We start from the raw sequence: 20,441 nt of genomic DNA on the forward strand, positions 1-20,441 counted from the left end.
AAATCATTTGTACGCTGATGATTTTATTACTCATCTTTCTGACAATGAACACTGCCACCTCATCTTTGCTTCAGTCATTACTGAATATTATTGCAGATATAAAATATTGTAACAGTGAAAAGATTCTTCTTGAAAATTTGTAGAAAACATAGGTTTTAATGTAGTGAGTGTTGATGTTTTGTAAAAACAGATTTGGGTTGTAAAGAATGAAGGCAGTAGTGAATTCTCTCAGGAAATGGCATGTAGTACATGAATACGTTTTAGTATTTTTCTCCTGAGGCTAATGTATCATAATTCTAGGCATCATGCAAAAGCTCACCTGAGGATAATGCTAAAATTGTGCTGTTTTATTGCCTCTTAAAGGATCTATCTCATTGAAGTTCTTTTACTATTCTTTTCTAAAATTTCATAATAACTAAGTTTTCTTTTCAGGTTCCATTCAAAGGCAAGTTTAAAAAATTCCACCCATTGCCCAAAACTGCCATATTCCAATTTAAAACAACCCTATGAACATTGCTGCAAAGTAATGAAGCCACGTCAAGCCATATGATGTTCAAAGGTATAAAAGGAAGTTCTCTAAAATAGAACAAATGCCAATTCAGTTTACTGTGGCATCAAACAGTTTTAACCCTTAGATAATCTTTCTGTATTTAAGATATTGCAGAGCTTAAGTAGGCAGGCAGAGAGTTGAGTCACTCAAAACTCTTCTTTTGAGTAGTCACTGTTTATATATAGCATCATAAAAAGTATCACTGGGGTTTATCTTCTAGGTTAGCCCATGCTTGAGAGTTGGAAAAAAAAATCTATTACTTTAGGTGATAAAATCTTGAAGATACATGACTTTTAAATATTTGGCCTGTACATATACATCCACATACATTAAAAATTTTTTCTAGGAAGTATATAAATTATGAAAACATTCCATGAAATCCTATTTCCCAAGGTTTCAGATAGTGGAATACTGCACTAGCAGGTTAGTAAGGGAGGTTAATAATTCTAGTTTGGTGCTGTTTGGGTGTATCAGGAAGACAGGACCAACATTGTGCCAACTTCTTAAATTAACATTTTCTTTGCTTCCTCTTATCTCACAAGGGCATTAATAATCTAAAATTGGCTGTAATATGCACTTTGAAGCCTCCACTTACTGCACCCTGAATGCCTTATGAATGGTAGGATAAACAGCCTTCTAGAAGGTGTTCCACTGCACAGTGATAAAGGTTTAAAAAGTGTTATTGTCAGTTTGACTTAGTAATTCCTTTATTAATAGACTTTTTTCATAGTTTCAGTCTTTAAGATGCATAATTTTATTTGGCTAGTCAGACCATTTTATATGCTTCCTTTGAATATCAATACTTACTACACTTCTACAGGTTCAGATGAACATTATAAATGTTGGCAGTTCATTTCTTGATTGATTAACTTGTTACAACTTTAAAAGCTCAAAGGCTGGGGTTCTTTTAGGTTTCTGAACATTACAGGTGATCAGTTTGGACTGTTCTCATTTTGCTACCTTCAATTAAAACCTCAAAGTATAGAGCCTTCTCTACAACACATTAGGATCTGCATATGGAATAAATTTTACCTTTCCTCTAATGGCTAGCACATTGTTTAATATTGTTTTTCAAATTAGATGCTATCATTTCTAATATTAATTATAGTTATAATATACACACTTGTTTGAAGATTGCTTCTGAGAGATATTCCTTCAACTAGTTTTTGACTGGCTATGTGTTTTCTGAGTTAACTGGTCAATTTGGTTTAAAAAACACAGCCATTTGACTAACTACATCTCAAATAAAACTACTTTACCTAACTGTACTCTTGTGCGTGTGTCAGTACTGCCAACATATAAGTGACACTAGAAGTGAACAAAAAAAACTCTAAGGACTATTTTGAGGGGTCTGTTGCCTATACAGCAGTTACTCTTTTGTCCTCTCATTTTTCTATAGGAGAGGATCATATATATATTAACATATCCTGGAGCTTAAGAAACAATTTGTTAAAATTTAACTTTACTCAAAATGGAAAGCCTCACATACAGTATGAATAATTGGTTCTTTTCCATATTTTTATACATCACAAAGTTCTTGCTATAAAAAAATGGCAGCTAGTCAATGTGAGCAAATAGAAAATGGACACGCACTGCTTTCTGCATTTTCCAGTTTCTTCATTAGATTGTTTCCATGAGACTTGGGGAGTTTGCCCTCAGACTACATGGATTATCGTGATGTTTTTTTGGACCATATCACTCTTCTGTTGACTCAGGGCCTGTGAAAGCCTTAAAGAAAAACACTCACCAGTTGTGCCTCCTGTTGATTGATGTCGTGTAGATACGGGGTGGTGGCTAGCTCCGCCATTACTTGATTGACCACCTGGGCCTGCTCCTTCACTCTCTGCAGCCGGCTGAGGAGACTGGTGTATTGCAATTTCTCCATCACACCTGAGTATGCATAGAATCTCGCCTAGTCTCCCAGGAAAAGGAAATGTTTTAGAACAAAACCACAGAAATAGACCTCTCCCTGGGGACTAAAGTGAGGGCTTGTTATAATATATTTATATCATTTGAAGCAATGGTAACTAGTACAAATAAATGTTTCTTTCTGTCACTTTAGAGAATTATCTGTATCCTTCCTTCAAACAAATGAATGTATAGAAAAGGGAACACTTTGCAGGACTGTTGAGAGGGGGTTGCAGGTGGCCCTACACGAGGAAACTGGGCTGAGGGGGAAAGAGGGGACTGAAATTGAACCTAGGCTCCACTCTTTCAGTGGAGGTCCACAATGCTGTGTCCATTTAGAAAAAGTGACTTTATATATGTCACCAAGGCATCATAAGAGCAGAAATTTTCCCATTATCTTGTTTACATAAAAGAACATCTTTTATGCAAGTTGAATCCTGAAAAATGTTTTGCAAGTTGAATACTATCTACCCAATGGCTTGCATTAGACTTCCAACTCTGCTTTTATCTTTCTCCCTTGATGGTCGTGGACTCTGGGTCCTTTCCTTGTAATAGATAGTAGTTTATTCAGGCTCCCAAGACCATCCTGGCAACTGACATGATCCAACACGAAATAGATTATTGTGTACATTTGTAAGGACAGCCAATCCCCAGGAGTATGTTGGTATTTCGGACTTTCTTAAAATGGGACACACTTACAATAAGGTGGCCCGCCTTATGTGTTTGCTACTGCCAGTCATAAAACAGGCGTCTCTAAAAAGCTTAATGCAAATTGTAGTGCTTGATAGGAGAGACAAGGTTATCACCAAATTCTCACATTTATATTTAGGAAAAAGTACTTTTGACATAAGGGAGCATCAAAGAGTTGAAGAAAAGCATGAGTCTGTTGCATTTGGAGGGTGACGAGAAATGGGGAACTGCAGGAGGATGTACATTGGCAATTGTGTCTTATATCCTGTTGCTTGGAAGAGGAAGGCTGAGTGGCCAGCATTCCTTTATGGCAGGGTTCCTCCTGGACCACCTGCACCAGAATCCCTAGGCTTGTTTGTTTACTTGCAAAGTCCTGGCCCTTACTCAGTGAATCACAGTATGTTGATATGTGGCCCTAGAAATATGCAGTTTAGTTAGCTAGGTGCCCCCCAATATATTCATATATATCAGACAGAAGGTGGAGAACAAACCACCACCTTAAAGCTTAATATATGAGCAAGGACTATTTTAGTTTGTGCATGCTTATAAAACAGATATCCCCCGCCGAAATTAGAAAAGGCAGACATGCGTTTCTCTTCTAAAAAGCAAAATTATTAGAAACTAGAGTTACTCAGAACATCTGAATTTCAACTTGAATTTAGAAAGCAGTTCTTTCTGAAATGTCACACTCATATTCTGATTGACACCAACCTCTAGAAGTTGGCACATTGCTAGAATCATAGTAATAAAAGAAGGCTGAGACTATTGCATTGTGTTTGCTATATTTCTCCCTAACACCCATCTGTGCCATCTGACTAATGTCCCTCTATCCCTGCTAACTTATTCTTTCTGCTTAATTATTTATCTGAAAAGCTACAGGAGCGATGATTACATATTGTGGATCTGGGATCCCTTCTCTGAATTGATGAAATAGCTAGCTTACCCATTTAGTTGAAACTTGTAGCTAAACAATGGGATACTGTCAAATAGAGGAAAGCAAGTTGCAGGAGAAACTGTTTTACTTCTGAAGAAAAATTGCTTTCTTTGTTATTCTTTAAAATAAACAAGGGGGCTAGTTGTAGGAAAGTGGCAGAGTAACTCAATTCCAAGGAGCAGAAACAACTGCAGCCTGCTTGGAAACATAATCTATCCACGTAATTTCTCCAAATATCAGGAAAATAAGAGCAATGGAAGGCAATGGTGCTTTGTTAGCTTGATTGTTAGACGTATAACAAAACAGGGTGCTCCATATACACTTGATACCAGGGAATAAGACACTAACTAGGGAACAAATGTAGTTGACTGCTAATAGTCCCCCATTTTCCCCTGACCCCCAAGTCAAATACTATAGATGGAAACTATAGATTAAGATTTCACCTATACAGGACAGGGTTGTTCAAGAGACAAAGTGAAAAGAAATAAAAGTTACTATCTTTGCCAGCAGGAATGTTTTAGTGCTGTTGCTTCAAGAAAATAAGGGAAATAACAAAAATGAAGGAATAAGCTTAAATATGCAATGCTAGCAATGGCTAAATCTAAAGGTAAGTGCCCTCCTAATGAGACTTCAGGAGTAATCAAAGGGCTCCTTAGCTCCTGGACAGAAGGTAATAAACTGACCAAGACTGAAACCAACACCTCACACAGGTACAATGAAGTTTAGGTAAATAGCACATTCAAATGAAGGCTTCAGTCAGATAATTACCTAGATTTAATAGCAGGTATAGATAAATGTTTGGCAAATAGGTGGCACTAAATAATGCTGCTCAAAAGCAGAGCCCAAGTATTTGGAATGCATTTCCATTTGACATAATATATAGAAACATTAATTACAAAAACAGGGATAGGAAACACATATCATTATTCATTTCAAATGTGCATATATAAACATTTTTTATGCTTCACTTGAAAGAAACTAAAAGTAAAATTAATGAGGTATTAAAAACATGGTTAGTTAGGTCATTTTTTGTTAAGTCAGCCTGAGAAGGAGGCTTCATGCATGGTATTTTATTATTTTAACTCTTTAACATTTAGCCCAGGAAGCATAGTACATAAGGTGTGAAACTGACAGCAGCCAATAAAGTTAATGAATGGAAAAGCACAGTAGCATCTGGGAGCATGTGAGATAATTAGGACAAAGATCCAGAGAAGGAAAAATACCATTAGAGCAGAGCTCCTGGTTGAATGAGGTTGATGTTCAGTGCAATTAAAAGCCACCAGATATGAAGATGGTAGAATATTTTAGATTATAACTCTTAAAATGCCAGAGTCATTTTTGTTTGGCCATATTTTGTATGCCCAGCGAAGGAATCTCTAAATATAAGGAATCTGGTGTCAGAGATAAGGAGAACCACTGCCTGAGGCATAGAAAGCTCCCTCATACCAGGAGTGTCCTTGGGTCCTTCACTAACTGTGTCTCCCATAAAGCCCTACTATGGCAGCAGATCTGCTCCATGGCTGGAGATGATGTCTCTAATCCTGCCTTTGTGAGCTCATCTGAGACCATCAGTAATCTAACAAAAGAATCTGACATCCACAGAATACTCACACATTCTTCATTTCAGACAAATATGTAATTTCAAAGTTCACAGCTTGTACAAAGAAAAAGAAAGGTCTGTAGAACAGTTCTTTTGTCAAAGTAAACTAAAACCAATACAAATAATTAAACTAAAATTTGTTATGTTTTACAACGGGCTTCAACATAGATTATGTACTTTTTGGTCTCAGAACAGCTCTGTGAGGTGGGCCTGGCAGATATCAGCCTATTTTATAAATGAGAAAAAAATATCTCAGAGGTTAAGTGACTTGCCCTAGAGTTATACAGCCAGATCGCAGCCTTAGACAGTCTTCATCTGCAGGGGTCACAAGCTAGGGTAACAACTAAAAAGGACAGTGCAATGCCTAAACATTCAAGTGGAAGGCCTTTGATGCCTGACAAGAAAAGCACACCTCAGGGGACTGTTGCAGACTTCTTGGGACACAGCTAATGGTACCATAGAGGATAATTTCTTCTCACCAAATCATTACTTGCTTCATTAAGCTAGGTTACCTTTGCAGCCAGTGTTATTCAGTCCTGCTGTATGCAGCTGTGGTCAGGCATATAGTAAGAAGCCTTGAGGCCAATATTTGGATATATTTGTGGTCCCTGCATATCCCTAGGCTTATTCGATTTAATTCCATTAAAATTCATTGAGATAATCTTCCAAAAACTGCTATTTCACATAGAAGCAAAGTAGGAAAGTTGGTGAAATTCCTTGCAGTTAGCAGAGTGCTCCTGACTCATTCTAAAGAAGTCTGAGTTATTAACTAGATGCCCAGAATCTTGCTAGTTATGGTTTTCAAATCTCCTTTTTAGACACATAAAGACACATGTATATATAAATTTCTAAGTGGCCAGAATGCCCTTTGAAAGGTGAGAAGGAAATGAACTAAGAACATTTAAAACATGCATGAGGCTTAGATAGGCCCAACCCGTATCATAGCACATCGTGGGATCTGAGCTGGCAACAGATGATATAGTCAGTTTCCTGCCAGTATCAAAGTAAGGCAGGTGCCCAAAGAGCCAGAGCACAGACAGATAGCTTCCACAACAGCCAGCACTCTGGCTGTGCTAGGCTAACCATGCACAGAGGAGGTGAAATAATGCTACGTGGTGATCATTCTTGTTAGCAGAGATTTCACTGTTTGCAAAGTCCTGATGGTGACAATAATGATGTGTGTGGGTCTCTAATTGGGATAGGGAAATTGGTGAGAGAGAGAGAGAGAGAGAGAGAGAGAGAGAGAGTGTGTGTGTGTGGCTGGAGGAGGTCGCAATGGAGGATGACTTGGAGAACAGGACCCAAAACTTGTAGAAGAGCCAATGAGATTGCCCACCCAAAATTCTTATGTGAAGCCCCAACCCCCAGTGTGATGGTATTTGGAGTTGGCACTTTTGGGAGTTAATCAGGGCTAGATGAGGTCTGATAATGGGGCTTTCGTGATGGGATTAGTTCCCTTATAAGAAGAGACACCAGAGAATTTATACTCTGCCACATGAGGACACAGAGAGGGTGACAGACTGCAAGTCTGGAAGAGGGTCTTCATCAGAACCTGACCATGCTGGTACCCCTGATCTTGGACTTCAAGCCTCTAGAGCTGTGAGAAAAAATACCACTGTTTAAGCCATCCAGTCTATGGTATTTTGTTAAGAAAGCCTGAGATGACTAATCAGATATGGATTTCTTATGAATAGAAATATAGGGGACATATTTGGCTGGAACATAATCGTGGAGAGGGGGGAGCTATGTGGAAGGAAAATCAGTAAAAGTATGCTTTTGTATTTGTAGTTCATAGAATTACAAATCATGCAAATAGATTAGGGGTTTTATAGCTTTTCTAAAATGCTGAATAATGTTACTGAGCAGACAAACTGCTGAACAGATGTTAAGTAACTGTTTGTGATGACCCCCTGGGTTCCCCTTGTAAGGTAAAAACATTAAATCAATGATGTAATACAAAAGCCACTAAAAGAAGATTCTTTAAATTTTCCGGTTTACGGGCTTTTTGAAGAATATTTAAAAAACACAAATCTGTAGCCTATATAGCCTGTTAACGAGAAGTTCCCTTTCTGCACTTTCAGTACAATGGCTTAAATTTTGTAAAAGTAGCACAGCGTACTTCAGGTCTTATTTTGGACTTTCTAAGACTGAAGAGTAGGAAGGGCAATATTTTCTCCAGATCAGAGAAAGGGATTAGATAATTTACCTTTAGGGTTACAAAGGCCAACTGCCAATGTTTAAAGTAGCTTCCAGTTTATCGGTGTGGTGTGGAGACACTAGCTTGAAAAGCTCTGCATTATTCTTGTGTAGATAATGAAATGGTAATATGCAACAGCCCAATATATGAAGTAAGGAAAACAATATGTTCACTAAAATTTTTGTTATTGATTTGAAGTGGGAAATTCACTGCAACCTTGAATTGGATACCAGGAAGGTACAAAGAAAAGGTTCTTTAAAGAGACGCTAGCCTAATTAATAAGTGCTGGGAACTGCAAAGCATAGCACTGTAATATGTTTTAAAATAAAAAGAAATGAAATCATTAGCTAAACTTTATTTGGTTTTGCAAATGAGATTTACTGAGAATGTTTCTAAAATCCCCCAACACTTGCAATATTTGCAACATAAACTTTCCATACTTCTAGAATTGTCTAATTTTTGTATGTTGGGCAAATATAAAAGACTCATATACCTACATTCAATTGGGTGCTTCTAATAAAATCCAATATTGGCAAGATTCGCTTCCTCATTGCTTCCATGTGTCTCACTGCATCTTCTCTGGTCAGCAGACCGAAGAGAGTTTTATGTTCTAAAAATTGGAACAATAAACTTATACTATTTTTTCCAGACCTATTTCAAAATGCTTTCTTTAGCAAGCTATAAATAGATCTCAATGTTAATAGATATGAAATCTTTGGTATAGAAAGTAGTTCCATCCCCAGACCACATGTATAATGATGAAAAATACATGAGGAGCAAAGCAGAGGAGACATTGCCCTTTAGAGACTATCGTTTATTCATTTGGTTGTGTTTTCTGATTGAGAGATCTAAGAGACAGCTTATAACAATTCATCTCCCTCTGCAGAGCATGGTTTTCCTGAGTTGTGAAAAAATGTTGTCATAAATGTGTCTGATTCTTGTCTTATTCCTCCCAGGTATTATTCAAGTGTGCAGATCCCATTGACTTTGAATGTAACTTGAAGTTGAGATAAGCCTCAGAGGATAGAGTGTCAGACGAAACACAAATCCTTAATTATGTGGGTATTGTTGAAGGAATAAATCCAACCTGGTCATGAATTCAGCCCACAAGTCTGAGACTTCAACTCCATGTGAATATTTTCTTGGTTTTTGAAAATTCCAACTCCATGTGCATATTTTCTTGATTTTTGAAAATTTTAGCTTGACTTACTGAACACAATTTAACTATATATAATATGCTTCAGAAGGTCTAAATTCTTGGCTAATTACATAAGAAAAGAGTAGAATAGGTATTAATACAATGGCAGATAATCCAAGTGATTTAAAGTTGTCATTGACTATATTTTTTATTCCATATAATCATTTTATTGCATAATTTTCTTCTACATTTGTAATTGATGATGGCAAATGCTTGTATTCTTTAAGTGCCCTGTGATTAGCATTGGGGATAGTGTGTTTTGGTTGAGATGGCTGAAGTGAGGGAACTCTAGGATTGTGTTTGGTCTTGGAGGAACCAGATTCCTAGGTATTGTTAACTAACCCACAAAAAAAGATTTGAAGTACTTAATTACCCCCCAACAAGCATTTCTGGGGGTGTAGGCCCTACTATATGCTAAGCCTTGTGATGAATAAGACTTGATGAATGAATACTGCACAATTCCTGTAATATTATTGAAACATAATAAGATGTTCAGATGATTTACCAGTAAATGTTGGCAGTTTCCTACTTGATACTTTTTCCAAAAATTTCCCTTCTTTGTTTTTGAACCCAAGTATCAAGTGATATTTTTGGGAAGGAAAAGATGACCAGTTAACTGTCTGCGGCAATATGTGGATTCCTTGAAGATCTGAAATACAACAGAAAAGGAACTGAAGACTTTATTATAATTGTATTGTTTTCAGGGTTTTTTATCCCCTAGATTTTAGGAATTTTACTTGGAATAAATGTTAGATATAAGCCTTAAAGATACAAAGTGAAAGTATGTACACCAAAAGGCCAAATAAATGATACATCAAAATCATATATCATTATTTATGTTTTTCTTAAAATAAAACATATACAAAGCATGGTAACAAAATATGGCTAGATTATGTGGTCCTCTTTCCCGTATTCAAAATAATAGAAAATTCAGAGCCAGCTTAATATTTTTCTGTGATCCTTTTCAAGACAATTTTACTTTTCTGTTCATATTTAAAGATTTAAGGAAATAATGTAATATGAAAGGAAAGAGAAAAATTACAAAGTGAGAATTAAAATATAAGGCTACTTAATTTAGTTAACATCCCCCCATCATTGGAATAAATTTAAAATGATAAGTGTACTGACTTTTGTAATTAGATGTGGAAAAAATCGATGAAAATAGTTCTAAAACAAACTCAGTTAATGACTGTAAGAGCTATTTTCTGAGTACTATTTTCTACATTCTCTTGTTCTAAGCATTTTGTATGAATTGTCTTTTGAAATCCCCATGCTAACTTTACAAAATTGTCCTCATTTTATAAGTAGGAGGTTGAGGAACGCAGATGGGAAGTGACTTGCCCGAGAGCACAGCTCTAAGTGATAAAGCGGGGTTCACGCGGGTGCAGCCTGACTCCAGAGGCCACGGGCGTAACCGCTGCGCTCTGCTTAAGGCTTGCTTGCCTCTTGATTAGTTTTGGGATAGGGACAAATGTCAGCCATGGGGTCTTGGAGGCCAGATTCACTTAATTCATTTCCATTCTGAGTAATAGCCCTCTGGTTTATTGTGATAGGTTCTCGAATGAAGGATGATGAACAGGGAGTTTAATGAGCCCTCCCTATTAGCACTGCCAGAAAGAGAAGAAGATGAAACTCCAAATATCCATGAATTATGATTTAGTTAAAGGTCAAATTTTAATGTAGAATCAGAGCTAAACGGTAATGGTTCAAATATACCCTTCACTATTTATCTGCAATATTTCTTTAAAAAATAATAGACCCATAAACTGTGAGTGCTTTTTCTATACCCTCCCTGCCTACTCCCCATCCCCATCTTTAGCCACAGAACCCTTTGCTCAAACTAAAATTTGCTGAGAAGTCCAATATTTAAAGTTGATAGAGGTAGAGCTGTGCTGTTTGAAGCCTGGGGCACGGCCCACCCACCCTCACCACCCTACCCGGTCTACAGTCCACATGCAAGAGCCATCTGGAGCTTCTCCACAGAGCCCCAGTTTTTGAAAGCCCAGTTTGGAAAACACTGAAATAGGTCATTTGGCCTTTTTTGGTAGATAGCATATGCCTCTGAAATAGAGAGTTAACATGTATGCTGATTATAGGAAGTTAAAATATCACAAAATGTCTTTTAAACAAAACACAGAGCACAGATAGAGTAAACACACTTCAGTCTTTCTTTGGTGTCTCAGGATCAGGTAACCCCTTAATATTATTGAAGGGGTTTTTATCCAGCCCTTTTTCTATGCCATACACTTTTTCAGGATCATCTTTTTCATTCAACAACCATGTATGGCACGGCATATTATTATGTTCACCTTACAGATGACAAAACGGAAGTTTCAAGAGGTTAAAAACTTGCCCAAGATCACACAGTGAGCAAACAGAGGGCCAGAATAGATCAGGCAGCTGGATGTCAAAGGAAAAGGTTTAACTCTTGAAACTATCCCCATGGCAGTTTAACCATGACAATGATCATCATTCTGAAAATCAATGGGAAGCATGTTACGGAAACATGGCAGGCCAAATACATGGCTTTAACAGACATGGTTCTAGTAGAACATTCCCTACTCTCTATATAAAGCAGGAGAGCAAGTGCCCCCAAATCCTTAGAATAGAGTAAATTTTAGGCACTTTAAACATGCATATTGCAGTATTAGATGCCCCTTTAGTTGATGTTTGAATTACAAACTACCTTTTTTTTAAAAGGATGGCTCATTTGTATAAACAAGGCAAAAACGTGATTTCCACATTTCAGTTTAAAAAGTGTGGGACTTATCTTTGCCTTTGAAATCTGTCTCAGGTAATTGCAGACACACCCTCTGCTTCCAACCTAATATTATCTTGTTCTGTACAAGAAGGGAAGAGTTCAGCAGTTTTTACTGAAGTTGCCAATAACCACACCAGGTGAAAAGGCAACTAAGTAAAAATAAAATAGACACGAGCTCACCCTCCTGCTGTGTGGTTATCTCATTTCTCCTGATAGTGGTCCTCCTTCAGCACTCTATAAGACATTGGCACTTCTAAGTGGTCAGCATTTTCAGAAATGGGCATACTTTGGAGATCAAGGCCAGGAGAAGGTATGGGTTCCCTGACTGTGGTTTGCTCTTTAATCTGGTTTTGCTCCCTGACTTAGATGCCCCCAGGACCTCCTGGCCATATGGGTGATGAGGGTTGGGGCTGTACTATGGGGAGGTCCTTGACTTCCTGGGCTAGTTCTGGATGTCCAGAGGCTCCCTGAATGGGTGTGGCCAGATTCAATTAATTCATTTCCATTCTGAGGAAATGAATTTTTTGGCTTTGGCTTTATATAATGGCCTATGGTTGCTCTATGATGCGCGGGATCCCAGGGTGTATCTGGCTTGTTGACACAGAAGCTCCTGGATCCCAGGCACCCTGATGCCTCCTGTAAGCACCGGCTTGCAGCTCAGAGAGGGTTCCCTGCAGGACACTTCCAAGGCTTTAAGGCTTACACTGAAGTGATCCTGGAGGGCCCAGAGTCCTGACATTCAGAATAGATTAGGGTGTGCTGTGCATGGAATGGTGTTTATAGGAGGTTGTAGAGCACATCTTGAGATTTGGCATTTTCTGGTGCACCTTAATTGCCTCTGGTGAGGGCTCTACTGTAGAAATAACATGAAGACTTTGAGAGACTGACCCCTTCTTGATCTTAAATATTTGGTGCATACAAAGGAGATCAGTATTAATAGGGGCAGTGATTAGATTGATTAGTAAAACTAATGTTAGCTCTAAAGTTAATTTATTATGAATAGGCTTGCACAGTAGAAGTGTTTTCTGTTCCTTTTGACCCTTTACGTTTCATCCCCTGTTCAATCCACTATTAATGTCTAGTCAAACTTTTAAACTGTGAGAGGCCCTTACATACATATCGTTAAATTTAGAAAAAAAATTTTTTTGAAGTATCATTCTTATTCCATTTGTATGCACAGTAAACTGAAGCTGTATGAACATTTAGCCTAGCAGGTGGTCTATGACCCAAAATGACGACATACTTACCAGATGTTGAATCTCATGTAACATTAATTTGAGTGCTAATTGTTCTCAATTTTATGCTCATAAACTGCTACCTACGTCCGAAAAGCCCTGTGCTTCTGATGGATAAGAAAGTTAACCGGATTGTATTGTCCTTTGGTAGGAAAGTTGAATTGATTAAACATGTCTTCTTTGCTCCTGTCGTATCAGAAGAAAACTTGGGAGGAATAAACCCCTTAATACATTCCTTTACAATTTTTCATAATTGGAGATTAAATTTAGATGACAATCACCAAATTTATTATTTAAAAATCAGTTCGCAGATATTACACAGTTTCAAATTTTTGCCATTAGGGAAGTGGATGCTTTAAAAAAGAATATCAAAGATAGATTATACAGATTAAATTTCTTGCAGAAACATAATCATTCTTTTCCTCCCAACTGAAAGCTGTCTAACCTCAGCAAAAGAGAATGAAGTTTACCCTTTATTACAGACCTTCTGTTGTCTCACAGAGGGCAGAAACAGACCAGTGTTCAGGTCTTGAAGCTATAAATGCTTTTTGACCTTCTGTACTGCTGTCCTCCTTCTCAAAGTCATCTCCCCGAAGTTCAGTGACAAGTTCTCTCTTCTCCCTCCTCTATTTCTCTCTTTGTCCATCTGTCTGTCTCCGCCTCTCTCCTACACACACATCCCTTCTGGTTCCCCTTTCTCCCTTTCTTCTTCTGCCCTCTCGTCCTGTGCTCCTCCAAGTTGTCTCTGGACCACTGTATTTGTCATAATATACTCTTGGGAGAACTTTTCCATTCTGTGGCTTAGTTATTAATTCTAACCCAAATATTGGGGATCAAATCTATAGTCTGGTCTGAAGAATTTCACCAAATTGAAACACATCTCCAAATGACATTGCTATTTGCTCATCATCACAGAAGTTACCTCAAAAGCAGCAAACATATTCCTCAAAAGTTACTTTTATAATCTCCACAACTTCCTTCTTCCCTGCTCCTCACTAATACATTATAAGGATAGCCATTATTCATCCAATTACTCTGGCTTAAAATTTGGAAGCCATTGTTGACTTTTCTTTCCTCTTACTCCCTGACATTTAGTGAGTCTCAAAAACTAATTAAATCTGCTTATTGTAATACATCTCACATTAACTCCTTTCTTTGCATAACCATTGCCATCACCTTGGTCAAATTTCTGATCATAAATATTTGGATTACAGAAAGTTTTCCAAGCAGCCTCACTGCCACCAGCATCACTTCATGCCCTTGTATTTCAATACCACTGCCCAGTGAATGTTTCTCAGACATGACCTTTGTCACTGACACATTCTTCCTCAGGAAGTCCCGTGTCTTCTTGCCTGGTATTCAAGGCTCTTGACTGTGTGCATCTGTTTCATGATTTATACTTAACTCTTAGCTTTCTCCAGTACGAACCTTTATCATCAGCTCTACTGATTTTGTTGTGTGTACCAGCCTATGCTTATCCTGCTACTGAACTTCTCTTCCTGCTTTCCCATCCATAAACATCTACCAATTCTCCCTATGTTTCCTTTATTCAAGATCACTATCCTTCTGGATGTGTCTAATTTAAGTACTACCTTGTCTGTGAAGGCTTTCCTGAATATTTCAGTACCCTGGTACATCTAGACCATTCATTCCAGAGTGAATTTCCTAATGTTTCATGAGGGTATATCTTACCTCCCCAATAATTTCAATTCTTTTGAAGATCACATCTTCAGGTTATATTCATGCTCCAAGGACTGAGTAGGTTCTCAATAAATACTTGAATTGAATCTAAAAACAAACTTTTTCAAAACCTGAATTTTTAATGGTCCAAATAAAAATAGAACTTCAAAACATCAAAACTAGTGAAGTGTCCAGACCTTCTCTGTCACTAAGCTTAGAAAAGACCATCACACAGTCTTGGTTCTTCATTTTACCTATGCCTTAAGTGATTTCTGTTCATTTTTTGAAGGGTGAGTAGGAAAAGTAAAATGTATCAGATAACTCAGTGGTATAGATGCTCAAATAAACAGAGCAGTTTGGCCTGGATGGAAAAATTAGTTTCATATTCAGATGGTACTTTTGCTGCATCTTATTCTCTGGGAAATATGGACTCTTAGCCACAAAATAAGACTGGATTAATAGAGAGAGTTTGGCTCAGTGAAACTGCCGGCAGCACCAGAAAAGCATCTTCAGATACATGAACTATTGACTGTAGATCTGCAGAGTCATCTGATAATATGAGGGATAGCTTTATCTGTTATGAAGTTAAGTATCCATAAAATAAAATTTGAGCTCTCTGGAAGTAAAATGCAAAACACAGATGCCAACATTATCAGTGTCTTCTGTTGAACACCTCAGCATAACCGCAGCCAGCAGATTGTGAATGAAGTTTTCAAAACAATTTTTAAAAAAAGAGAAGTCACAGAGATTTAAAAACTCTTCTTAGAAACATGCAAATTTGATAGTGTTCTGTCATCACCTTTCTCTCAGTTTCATTTCCTTCTCTATTTCCTTGTGTCTGTCATTTCTCTGCCCTTTGTCCATAACAAAATGTTCTGACATTTTGGGTTAGAGAAAAATCTCATTTCTAAAGGTCCCAATTGCTCAGTGTGAGATGGGACCATATCAGTTTTATATGACTTCTTTTTACTGATCAGTTTCAGTTTAGCTGCTACGGTACCTTCATAATGGCAACACTTTGTCATTACTTCTTTCCCAATCAATTTCTGAGTTTTATCTTGTACCCCTTTTAATGCCAATACTTCTATCTTGGAAGTTATCTACAAATTCACATCAACTGGAAAATAGCAAAAGGCAGCAACTTTGGAGCTAAGTTTTCATTAATTTCTCCCATAAGTAATAAAAGAGTTTCTACTTTTAAAAGTGTAGATATCATATTTTAATTTTTGCATTTGATGTGTGAGAAAGCTATATGTATAATTAATCTTTGTATAGTAAATTGTATTTCCCCTTTGACCTTCATTATAATTTCAGAGCTATTGATATGAGTGGAAAAAATTGGTATCCATTCCTAAGATTCCTAATTTTCACTTCAGGCTCCTGGTCCATCTCTCCAAAACCAATTGTGTATATTTAAATTTCCCCTTATAACTCATATATGAACTTGGAAAAACGAAGAATCTTTAGGCATAGTTCATGTCCATCTCATTTGAAATTCTTATTGGTTCCTGAGTTTTATGTTTAATCTACTATATTGTTACTTATTCTGGGGAAGTTCCATCTCCACCAAAGTAGATGTGAGACATACAAACATTAAAGATATTGCTATTTTCATCAATATTTATTAGACTCACAATCACTGAAGAATACAATATCTCTCTAATTCCCATAAAGGGCTGTATTTTTACACTATATAAGGGCTGGAATGGACACTGGTTTGTTGGCTACCCAGCATGTGTTCCCTCCTCCCCTTTATTCCCTTGGAGGACTCTCTCAATTCCTACCTGCTCTAAAAATGAGACAATGTGTACCACGCAGTTTAGGCCAATGAGAAAAAGTGAGTCCCAGGAATTGTGTGGAAGAGGCACTCACTCTTCCTCAGGACAGCATCACTCAAGACCTGTAATGGCATTTGAGCATTGTACAGGCAATAGAACACCTGAAAGAACTTGAGAACAAAGCTAACTGCAGAAAATAGAGCAGTGAGTGAGCAATTAGATCAAGCTGTGTCTAAAGACAGCGCCGCTCATGGATCTTTCAGTTATGTAAATCGATGGTCTCAGGCCTCACCCTGCCTCTTTAAAGCTTAAATATACTTGAGTCAGTTTGAGCTGTGATTCCTACCTCTTGAAACTAAGGACTCCTGATAAAGGTATTTAGCTAGTAGTTTGGTATATCTACAAATACTATGAATCCTTAAAATATTATTGCTAAGATTTAAGACAGTCATAAACCCTTCAAGCTGACTATCTGGGAAAAATATTTTCCTTAGTAAAGAAATATAACAGTTTGAGGATTAGGAATCTTAATTTTTACAGTTAGTACAAAGATAGCAAAATTGAATACATCTTGGTATGCCATTATTATAACAACATTGTTTTCTGTTGAAATTGGTTTGGCAGTGCTACAATTTTTCATTTAATCAGAGCAATTATTGAAGACAATTTAAAAATGAAGAATTATCATAATTATCATGTACAAAATCTATTATTAATCATGAATTATCATGATAAATGGCCAACTGACCTTATGGTAATGACTCAGTAATTTTCTGTGGTTAGCTTATGAAATTTGAAAATCAAAACACTTTGATTTAGGACTTAATAAGCTATCGCTTGTATATGGAAATCTAAAAGAAGGGATTATCTTGATTACTAGGTGTTACATATTACTTTTCACTATTGACTATTAGTAGTCTGGTTGTGATAAAATTACTTTTAATCTGTTTTAGTCCCATCAAACTCAGAAACAAAATGACTGCCTTTGACCAGTATTATTATCACTATTTTTATTATGTACAGCTTTGGAATTTCTAGCCCAAGTAATAAGACCTGAAATAAAAATGAGAGATATAAATATTGGAGGTGAAGTGACCAAATTGACATTACTTAAGAATAGGTAATTACTTACATAAAAAATCCAAGAAGATAAACTGAAAGTCTAGTAGTTTAGACAAGTGTTCAGTAAGATATCAGAAAAGGAAATACACAATTTTTGTAGACATTAAATGCAATCCCTATTAAGATTCCAGCAAAGACTTTTTCAGAAATAAAAAGTTCATTCAAAAATTCATATGGAATCTCAATGGATTCTAAAAAGCCAAAGCAATCTTGAAAAGGAAAACAAAGTTGGAAGTGTCACACTAATTCAAATCTCCTTATTTCAAAATTTACTATAAAGTTACAGTAATCAAAGCAGTAATGGTACTAGCATAAAGAGAGACATAGAGACCACTGGAATGGAGTAGAAAGCCCAGAAATCAACCCTGGTATATATGGCCAAATGATTTTTAACAAGGGTGTTAAGACCATTCACTGGAGAAGGTCAATCTTTATAACAAATGATGCTGGGAGAACTGGATATCCACATGTGAAAGAATGGAGTTGAACCCTTATTCTTACCATTTAATTAACTTAAAAATTAACTCAAAGTGAATCAAAGACCTAGACATAAGACCTAAAACTATAAACACTTTAGAAGAATACATAGGGGAAACTTTTCATGGCACTGGATTTGGCAATGATTTCTTGAATATGACACCAAAAGCACAGACAATGAAAGAAAAAAGTAGGTAAGTTGGACATCATCAAAATGTAAAACTTTTGTGCATCAAAGGACAGCATCAACAGAGTGAAAAGGCAACCTATGAAAGGGGAGAAGATATTTGAAAATCACGTATCTGTTAAATGGTTAATGTCCAGAATATATAAAGAACTTCTACAACTCAATGATAACTCAATGAGAAATAGGAGAGGATTTGAATAGACATTTCTCCAAATAAGATATGAAAATTGCCGATAAGCACATGAAAAGATGCTCAACATCACTAATCATTAAATGCAAATCAAAACCATAATGAGATACTCCTTCTCACCCATTAGGGTGACTATTAAAACAAAACAAAATAAAACAGAAGATAACAAGTGTAGGCAAAATATATATACTGTATGACTCAGCAATTATACTTCTAGATATATTACAGTAGGAAACATATATGAGAATGTCATAATAGCACTATTTGTAGTAGTCACAAACTGGAAACAATCCAAATATTTATTACCAGTAGAATATACACATAAATTCTGGACTATTCAGATAATGGAATATTATATAATAAAAATGAATGAACTAACGCTTTTTGAAGCATGGATAAATTTCATAAACCAAACATTAAGCAAAAGAAGTTAGATGAAAAGAATATCCACTCCATGATTTCACATTTATAATGTTTCAAAGCAGGTTAATTAAAGTTTGGAATTTAGGAATACATGGTTAGGTGATAACACTGTAAAGAAAAGTAAGGAAGTCATTATTCTTAGAGTCAGGAGAGTAGTTACCTTGGAAAGGGATAGGGAGTGACTTGGGATTGGGAAGGGATCAGCTGAGGATATCTGGAGAACTGGCAATGTTTTGTTTCTGAACTGATTTTATTCTGTAACAATTAAGCTGTGTGTGTGTTTTGTGCATTTTCATATCTGTGTGATACTTCTCAATGAAATATTTTTAAGAATCAATAAAGGGAAAAATACAAATAGCATGAGTGGGTTTTTTTTTAAATGTACAAAAAGCAGAGATTACCTGTGAGCCACAAGTTCATGAAGAAATGTTCCTGCCTTATAAGGTATGAGTTAACTGTGAGCCAAGTATTAAAGCAGAAATAAATTGAACTTGAATACTGAATATGCAAAACTAAATTAAAAAAAGAATAACACTACAAAATAGAAATGTCTAATTCCACATAGAACCGACTTGTAGATTTAAAATTAAGAATGCAGAGACATTGTTTTATATGATTGAGAGTTCCATCTTTAGGGATTTTAATCCTCAGCTACATAGTTTATTAGATGGCAGGGCCTAATTATTAGCTACAATACTATGAGTTGCTAGGTTTGACAGCAAAGTAAATGTTTCAGGAAAAATAAAGTCTTAACACGAATACTTACCTCACTACTCCCTTACCTGCTAAGATAAGCTCAGTTCTGAACTGGTTATGGAGCTTTTTACTAGAGACCTGGGTAACTAGTGATGGAAAAGAACCTGAGAAATTGGTAAAACTACCAAGAATGCCATTGGAAAGTAACTAACCTTTCTATCTATGAGGGGATAAATTTAGGGGGTATATCTGGATTGCTTGGAGTGGGAAAGAGACGTGTAAGTGTGTGTTTGCATGCATTACAAGGTTTTGTTGAGCTTTATGGATACAATACCTATAATACCTGCTTCCTGCTGCACAGTCCATTTCAACCACTCCATCTTGCTCTAACCCATTGGTTTTTCTTGAGAGGCTGCAGTAAAAATTTATGTTACTGCCATTTATTTTTGGATTTATTGACTGGCATTTCTTTAGATGCAACCCTTTCTGTCATCAGTCAGATCTCATAAGAAAACCTACTAAGCAGGATGCATTATATTTCCTGGAAGGTCCAGGACACATGCAATCATACAAGGTAAGGGACAGCAGATGATGGAGACCAGAGGCACACAGTGCTGTGACCTGCTACTGCAAAGGACAAGCGATCTCGTTGATTCAGTAGCTACAGCGGTGCCAGAATACCACATTCCCACTGAGCAGACCAACATTTTAATATTTTAAGAACAGAGACCTTTAGCCCCACATATCAGGGCCTTTTCACTTTGGGAATGATTCTGCATTTCTAACAAGAATTCTGTGGTGCAAATATGAGATGT

At 36.7% G+C, this 20,441-nt stretch overlaps 1 protein-coding gene across 1 annotated transcript in view; it reads right to left on the reverse strand.

Annotated features, from left to right (window-relative positions):
* The window catches only part of SPATA16 (spermatogenesis associated 16), a 203,872-nt gene that overhangs the window by 22,925 nt on the left and 160,506 nt on the right, over positions 1–20,441 (reverse strand). The window contains exons 6-8 of the mRNA XM_036930913.2: positions 9,583–9,726; positions 8,377–8,489; positions 2,298–2,462 (exon numbers count right to left, since the gene is read on the reverse strand). Coding sequence (XP_036786808.2) covers positions 2,298–2,462; positions 8,377–8,489; positions 9,583–9,726 — 422 coding nt within the window. The remainder of the gene's footprint in view (positions 1–2,297; positions 2,463–8,376; positions 8,490–9,582; positions 9,727–20,441) is intronic.

This window comes from Manis pentadactyla, chromosome 1 (genome assembly GCF_030020395.1).
Source record: "Manis pentadactyla isolate mManPen7 chromosome 1, mManPen7.hap1, whole genome shotgun sequence".
NCBI classification, from domain to species: Eukaryota; Metazoa; Chordata; class Mammalia; order Pholidota; family Manidae; genus Manis; species Manis pentadactyla.